Raw genomic sequence first — 8,002 nt, 5'->3', positions numbered from 1 at the left:
AGCAGTAAGAGAAAGAAAACTACGGAGGTTAGTAATTATTTTGCTCCACGAACTACTTCTGGGTCTCAGCCTTCAATTAGGAGTGTTTTGGATGGAAAAGATGCAAAGTGGAGAGTAGACATGTCTGTTGCACGATTCTTTTATGATGCTTGCATCCCAATAAATGCTTTAAATTCAATTTATTTTCAGCCTATGTTGGATGCTGTAGCTGCAATTGGCCCTGGGTATAAACAACCTACTTATGAGAGATGCTAAGAAGGAAGTCCAATTAATTATTGACAATTATAAGAGGATTTGGCAAGAGGTTGGATGTACATTAATGGCTGATGGTTGGATTGATATTTGCCATAGATCATTGATTAATTTTCTTGTATACTGTCCTAAAGGTGTTTGCTTTATAAAATCAGTGGATGCTTTAGATGTTGTAAAGGATGCCTTTACATTATTCAAGTTGTTTGAGGAAATGGCTTTATGGGTTGGACCAAACAATATTGTCCATGTTGTCACGGATAATGGAGCAAATTATAAAGCTGCTGGAAGAATGTTGTCTGAGAAGTATGAGAATATTACTTGGTCACCCTGTGTAGCCCATTGCTTAAATTTAATTTTGAAAGATATATCTGAGTTGGACCACATAGTGCATCTTGCAAAACGTGCTTCTGAAGTAACCAAGTTTGTGTATAATCACACAATTTTGATAGCTTGGTTGAGGAAAAGAGAGGTAATAGCTTATAAACCTTTAACTCATGTTTTTGTCAATTTATTACATAATAAACATTTTGTAATAATTTACTAACATCTATTATGTATTGTATGTATCACTTGAACAGGGTTGGAGAGAAATCATACGGTTTGCTACTACTTTCATTACATTAAGAAGTCTACATGAGCACTGATGGGAATGCAAAATGTCATATTTACCCCCTTAATGTTTAGTCTTTTATACGTATTTGTTGCCTAAATGTACTCATTATTATTCTATTTTGATTTAGGATGCAAATGGAGGCGTTAATTGCAAAACGAAACTAATTAAGTGAATTCGGACAGTTTCAATGTTGTTTCGTAATCTGGGCATAACTCTCTCATCCGAGCTCCGATTGAGATGATTCAAAATTATGTGGAACGCTAAGAAATATATCTACAACTTTTATGTTTTGAGTTTGGAGAGATACTCGCTCCATCAAGGTTGTAATCGAGCTTGAAGTTGACGCATCTGCACTGGATGTCCTGGAACATTCTTCCTTGTCATGCAAATCAATTGGGCAATTTATTATTGGAAGGTTTGAAGACATGTGGCGCGCAAGTTAAAGCTTAGAATCACCACTTTCCTATTTTATTTTAGGACTTTATCTTATTATCAATTAATTAGAATTAAATTAGGATTAATGTTATTTTAGGATATTAGAATATTTCTTTTAGGAGATTGAGTGGGATTCAACTACTTGAACTGGATTTTTGTTAAGGGGATCAGATTAGGTTTTGGAAAAAGGGGACCACGCCTCTCTCTTCTCTTCTCTGCAATTTTTCTTTCTTTTTGAGTTTCTGTTTATGGCCATGAGCGGCTAAACTTTTGTAACTTGGTCGAAGGAAACGGAGACCTCGGAATCAACCAACTGTGAGGTCTAATCTATTTTATTTTAGTGTTCAATTTTCGTGTTTGAGTATTGAATGTTATTCTGTGCATATCTTCATGATTGATGCATTTAATTACTAGGAGGCCTACTAGTGGATTATTTGTTGCAATCTACTGCTAAGTTTGATATCAAATCCGTAATTGTTTGATCCCTCTAACTTGTGAAGCAATTAGGGTTAATAATTTGCTGCGTCAGGAATTAGTAATCTTAAGAGGAACATTCAACTAAATTAAATACAACCGCTTGTGTTTGTGTTGTTTAGCTTCATCGATTTCTCTAATTCTTAAGGCTGCCACTAGATTAAATCTTTAGCGCTTGTCTAGGGTTGTTTAATGGTAAGATTAATTAAGATCGCTTGTTTCCTAATTAATTACAATTAAGGAGAGATAGGAAATAGTTCCAACGGTGAATATTTAAACAAGAATTGATTTATTTTTGCATCAATGATCAGTTGTAAGATTCCAACGGTGGATGTTGACGGAGACCAAGTTTCGTTATATTAATTGATTTTGGTTTAAATTATTTTTGTTTTGATTTTTGCCAAGACTGTTTTCTGTTTTACTCAAAACCCCCTCAGCTTTGTTCACATCATCGAAAAATTCGACTAGACACTCTTCGTGGGATCGACCCTTACTTATCCTATTTACAGTTTAGTAGTTAGGTTAGAAAGGTTATTAATCTTGGTTGCCTATGACAGCACACCAAGCACAAACATGACTTGCAAGCTATGGTGACTGATAGGTTTTTTGTGGACTCTCGATATGCCAGAAGTAGTAAAGGCAAGAATGTTGTTCCCATAATTCTAGATAATGAATTTTGGGATAACATGGGTTACGTTTCCAAAATTGTGGCTCCTTTGATGCGTTTGTTGCGAATTGTGGACTCAGATGAGAGACCTGCAATAGGATACGTTTATGATGGCATGTACAGAGCCAAAAAAGCTATTAAGAAGTTCTTTAGAAAGAGAAAGGTATTGTACAAGCCTTATACCGAAATTATTAAGCAGTGGTGGGATATGCTTTAGCACCGCAACATTCATGCTACTGCTTATTATTTGAATCCGGCTTTTCAGTATGACCGTGCAACTTTCTGCAGGAAACCAGAGGTTATGCGTGGTTTCCTTGATGTTGTCGACAATAAAGCAAGTGCATTCAAGTTGAACAAGACAAGGGTAGTGGACAAAAGTAGAATATATCAAGATCGCGAGGAAAGCTTTTCTCGTGAGCCTGCCTTTCAAACTTGCAGAACCACACGACCTGGTATGTGATACTTATTAAATTTCTCAATTTTAAGTCCAATTTCTAAGTTATGAATTTGTTTATTTGATTATTTCATATGGTTAACACTCTTAACTTTTAATTAGATGAATGGTGGAGGACATATGGGTATAGTACTCCACAATTACAAGAGTTTGCAATTAAGATTCTGAGCCGAACTTCAACCTCTTCGGGATGTGAGCGAAATTGGAGTGTTTTCGAATGTATCCATATAAAAAGAAGGAATAGATTGAAGTATCAACGATTGAATGATTTGGTTTTTATCCGTTATAACTTGCATTTGAAAAATAGGTATAAAGCATTGGCAATTTTAATATTTTTATTATCTCGTATTTTTAGTGATATTTTTATTTGGTGTGTCTTTCAGGATATGTTACAAGAAAAGCAGTTGCGATCCTATTGATTATGAAAGCATTGATAGAACAAAATTTTGGATTGCTGATGATGAACAGGAGGGTGATGACTTCAATTTAGATGAATTGGAGGAAGCACTTTACGAAGAAGGATCTATTCCTATCGGTGTTGATGGCCAACCCTATTATGATTCAGCAGGTGGTTCACAAGGTTGTTTTCTAACTTTTAACCAACTTGGTAACTATTTTAATTTATAATATCAAAAAACAATGTACATTATAAATTTTAACTTATATTTTTAATTTTTGCTAAATTTGTAGTTGATGGTGATGATGATGATAATGATGATGACTCGGATGATGATGTGGATAATCAATTTAGGATGGGTTGACCCGTTAAAGAATCTGTTTGGTTTCTCCTTTTTCCCTTCACTTACCATGAGCTGCTACTGAATTTGTTTGTGGTTGGGTTGGTGGAATGGATTGATATTGTGTAATTTTATGTGTTGGTTGGTGGATTGGTAGGTATTTTAATATTTTGTAACTTTGATGATTGGCCGTTGGTGGATTCATATTTGATAATTGATAATACTTTGTAATGCCTTTAATGTTGTTTGAAACTTTAGAGTTTAGACTTGAGGATTGAATTTGTGAACTTTAACTATCAAACTTTGATGGTTTTATTATTGTTGTAGGGTTGGTTTGATGGTTTTTAAACTTTAATTAGATGGAGAAATTATTGTTGTAGGGTTGCTTTTGATGCTTTTTAAACTTTAATTAGATGGAGAATCTGAATTTTTTGCCTTTTTTACGTTTTTGCTTATTTCAGCATGCTGATATCAGCATGATATCATGCTAACGTCACCGATCCGACCGACCGGTCGGACCAGTCAAACCGTTCGAACCGGGAACCGGCCATTTGGCCGGGTCGGCTCCCAATCCGGTTTTCAGAACCTTGATTTTAACCCTTTTGGTTTTGTCTTTATTTTAATTCTATTTTAAAAGAAAATTTTATATCTTTTAAATTCTCTCCCTTACTATTTAAATTCATAAACTCAATTGACTCATTTTATTTTATTTGTATTTATTTTAAAATTGCTGAAAAAGCCCATTTGAAGCCTTTATTTGCCGTAAAATATAATTTTAATCAAATTCTTTTATTTAAAATATTTTCCTAACAACATTTATCTTAAGATTTATTTTAGATTAGTCTCCATTTTTATTAAATTTTATTTTATAAAAATGTTTTATCTTACCAAAACCTTTATTTTATCCTTCTATTGATCTGACATTTATATGTATTTACTATTAATAATATATATTAATATATATATATATATATATATATAAATGTTTTAGCATTATCTTCTCTAATAAATATTTAAACCCTTTCAATATTTTATATATTGTTCATATTAATTTCTTTTATATATTTTATACTCTTTGAAGAAATGTGTATGATTTTGTTAAATTTCTTTTCCGTTTTATATACAGCTCTCCATATTTAGTAAATAAATAATATTTTGCTTACAATTGGGTTATACAAAAGACAAAATACACAAAATTTATGTAAAATATATTTTATCATTTGTTTTTATCTGTTTGTATGACTCAATTATTGATTCAGTTGTAAGTATAATATTGCTCTTTTATTCATCCTTTTATTTTATTTCATCAATAGCTTAATTTTATGAATCTCTTAATTAATTAATCTATTCTCATGTACTTCATCATACATGGTCCATCGAAAATGATCTAGTAATTTTATGTGAAACTCAATGGACATGATGAAGAAAATAAAGGAATTAGCAAAAAAGTAACGAATGGGCGAAAAAACCCTCAAGTCCTCAACAGTAATAGTGTCCGCGGTTTTAATATTTTCAATTAATATATTTATTGGTTAGTAAGAATATTAGGGTAAGGATGAAAGGATATTAGGGTTTCCGATTAGCTGTTTATAATTCTTGAGAGTGGGCGGCTCGAGCTAGGAAAGAGAAATTCAATTTCCAACTTCAAACCCTAGCTCCGAAGAAGAATTCTAATCTGAGTCTGACTCCGACCGGGAATCAACTCCTAAGCCTATTGCCACCAAACCCATGAAAGAAACCCCAAAAGCCACCACCACAAAACCAAGGTCGAAAGCTCCGGCAAAACGCCCCAATGAGATGGAGGAGTCTCTGAAAGACTCAAAACGGGCGAAGAAGAAGGAAACGGGCACGGATCCGGGTGATGAAGATCAGAAGAAGCCGGGAGAGCACAATCGACAATCTTATGAGTTGTCTAAACAGCTATGGGGCAATGAAAGTACTAGTGGTGTCAATGATAAGAAAGAGAGGATGCTTTTGTCTGGGATGGCTGGTTCGGAGGAGTTTGTAATCAAACAGGGTTTAGATATGATTGGAGGAGCCAAAAAAGCGGAATTGGAGGAAAGGTGGAAGAAACTGCAGATTGCTCAGTTGCAGTTGTTTGTGGAGCGGACTGATCTGATTAAGGAGCAGACTGAATTGATTTTGGAGGCCATGCAGTTGCAGTCGTTTGTGGAGCAGAATAATTTGATTAAGTAGAATGCTGAGTTGATTTTGGAGGCCATGAATCATCCGGTCACTAGGTATAATTTATGGTTTTTGTGGTTGTTGTTTTGAGAATAAGTAATTGAGCTATTAAGTTGACAGTCTTGCTTAGTCTTATAATGCATATAATTTGACCCAACTTTATTGGAAAGTTCTTGTTTACGCCTCAAATATTATCGTCCACATGATTGCTTGGAGAAAATATGTTACTAAATATGGTTTGAAGAGGTGGGTTTATCTGAAAACTTAAGCTCGTTGATGATAAAGCCAGGAGTTTCACAATTGGGCATTTATAACATTTCTGAATACTTGAGAATCGTGAAAGAAAGTGAATTTGTTATTGCATTCAGTAAAGCTTAAATTGTTTTACAATGTAGCTTCTTGATCTATAGGCAGTTAATTATGACAGTATACCTATTATCTTCTTGAAGCTCTTTATTTGAGTTCAGTTTTATACATTTATGCTTATCTGATTTATGCTGTAGAACTCTTGATGCTATAAATAATGTCATTAGTATCTACAATAGTGATAAGTTCTGAGTTAAATTTTAAAATCAGAAGTATTTAATCCAAGTTATTTACAAAATTTTAGTTAACTGGATACTGAAATGGAAATATCTTCAAATGTATACTTCACTGGAAATTGCTGGACAACCTGGAGTAAATTATCTGTAAGACTTATGAAGCCTGATTGCAAGGACATTGGGAAGTGAACACTGTTATGATATTAGACATGCTCTGCATAATGTAGCGTTTTTGTTCTATATGTTTTAACGCTGTTGCAGATTCTTTGGTAATTGATTCTCAAATATTTGTTCCCAAGATGATTTTATTGAGTCCTCCATATTAACTAAACATTATCCTGGGTTATCTATATGCTCTCTTTTGACAGATTCAAACCCTGATGATCCTCTTGTCCCTGAAATTGCCCTCATGTACAAGACTGACAAGACCACGTATGAGGCCATGGCTCACAGCTGGTCTCAGAAATATGAAATGGGTTGATGGTGATAAATCGCCCGGCCTCTTGGATAGAAATCAGGAGTCCATGATCCTTCTCATTTTGGTAAAATTAGGAGAAATATCTAGAGTATCCTCTTTCCTGTCTTCTTGTTATTATTGGGACTGTTAGTGGAAGATAACTTAGTCAGTTTCCTTTGTGAATATTTTGTTTGGAGAATACATTAAAAAACAGGGAAAACAACTGTAATGTAATGTTTGCTCGTATTTTTATTGTTGGATACTTGAAATGAAAAGTGGTTAATTTTTCTTATAATTGTTGGTCTTAGATTAATAATAGCCACTTTATCCGCATAGTTGTGAAAGTGGGATTGCGTATCCTATGCTTTGGATAATAATTTATGCACTAGGGACTCTGTTATAAAACCCGGACCGGTTCGACCGGGAGCCGTCTTTTACTTCAGTTCGAGTTTACATAAAACCGGGAATGTCAATAAACCTGTTTTGGACCAGTAATGGACCGACAGAACAGTATAAAACCGTCGAACCGACCGGCCCGGGGCTTAGTCCCAATCAGAGTAATTTGAACACTCAAAGATAATTCTCGTAGGGTGAGAATCAAACCACAATAATTGATAACTTTTTCTCCCCCTTTTCATTTCCTTTGTTCAGTTTATTATACATCCTACTGCTGGAGTATTGGGACCGAGTCTTTAGGAGACTCAACTTCCCCTTCCCCACGATCTTCTTCAACAATAACTAGAAACATGGAAATAACTATAATTCTGGAAATAGGAAATAGCTTGACTAAGTCTAAACAAATGGAATTAAACAAACAAATAGAAAATGAAGGCTACTGGACTGGACTAGGCTGATGATATCAGTCCAAGTAGCGTGGGTGGGGCCGTAAGGTCCGTGAGGACCTTTTAGGCCTAACACTTAAAACGGTTCATCTAATTCAAAAAAATTCATATTTGTAAATTAATTTCAGCACCATTTCATTATCTTCCACTTTCATCTTCAACTGTAAAGAAGAAGTAAGGGGAGGGGAAGGGAAGGGAAGGAAGAAGAAAGAGAAGAGGAGACACCAGAAAGAGTAATGAAGAAGATTAGAAGAAAGAAAAGAGGAGATGAAGAGAAAGAGAAGGAAGAAGAGAGTGAAGAAAAATTATAGTAGAGGAAGAAGAAAGAGACGAAGAAGAAAGAAG

The 8,002-nt window shown here is 34.3% G+C and overlaps 1 protein-coding gene across 1 annotated transcript; it reads left to right on the top strand.

Moving 5' to 3' along the window:
• Positions 1 to 5,337: 5,337 nt before the first annotated feature.
• On the top strand, positions 5,338 to 6,807 carry LOC116118120. The gene is made up of 2 exons (XM_031404091.1): positions 5,338 to 5,864; positions 6,727 to 6,807. The coding sequence occupies exon 1, from the start codon at positions 5,361 to 5,363 to the stop codon at positions 5,826 to 5,828; it is 468 nt and encodes a 155-aa protein (XP_031259951.1). The 5' UTR covers positions 5,338 to 5,360; the 3' UTR covers positions 5,829 to 5,864; positions 6,727 to 6,807.
• The last annotated feature ends 1,195 nt before the right edge of the window (positions 6,808 to 8,002 follow it).

The sequence above is a fragment of the Pistacia vera genome, unplaced genomic scaffold (assembly GCF_008641045.1).
Source record: "Pistacia vera cultivar Batoury unplaced genomic scaffold, PisVer_v2 Contig124, whole genome shotgun sequence".
Lineage (NCBI taxonomy): Eukaryota > Viridiplantae > Streptophyta > Magnoliopsida > Sapindales > Anacardiaceae > Pistacia > Pistacia vera.
Note: the sequence above shows the minus strand (reverse complement) of the source record. Positions and strands in the feature narration are given on the sequence as shown.

Bases quoted from the DNA above. Each gene is read 5' to 3' on its own strand.
- LOC116118120 (XM_031404091.1), top strand. From the start codon at position 5,361: ATGAAAGAAACCCCAAAAGCCACCACCACAAAACCAAGGTCGAAAGCT.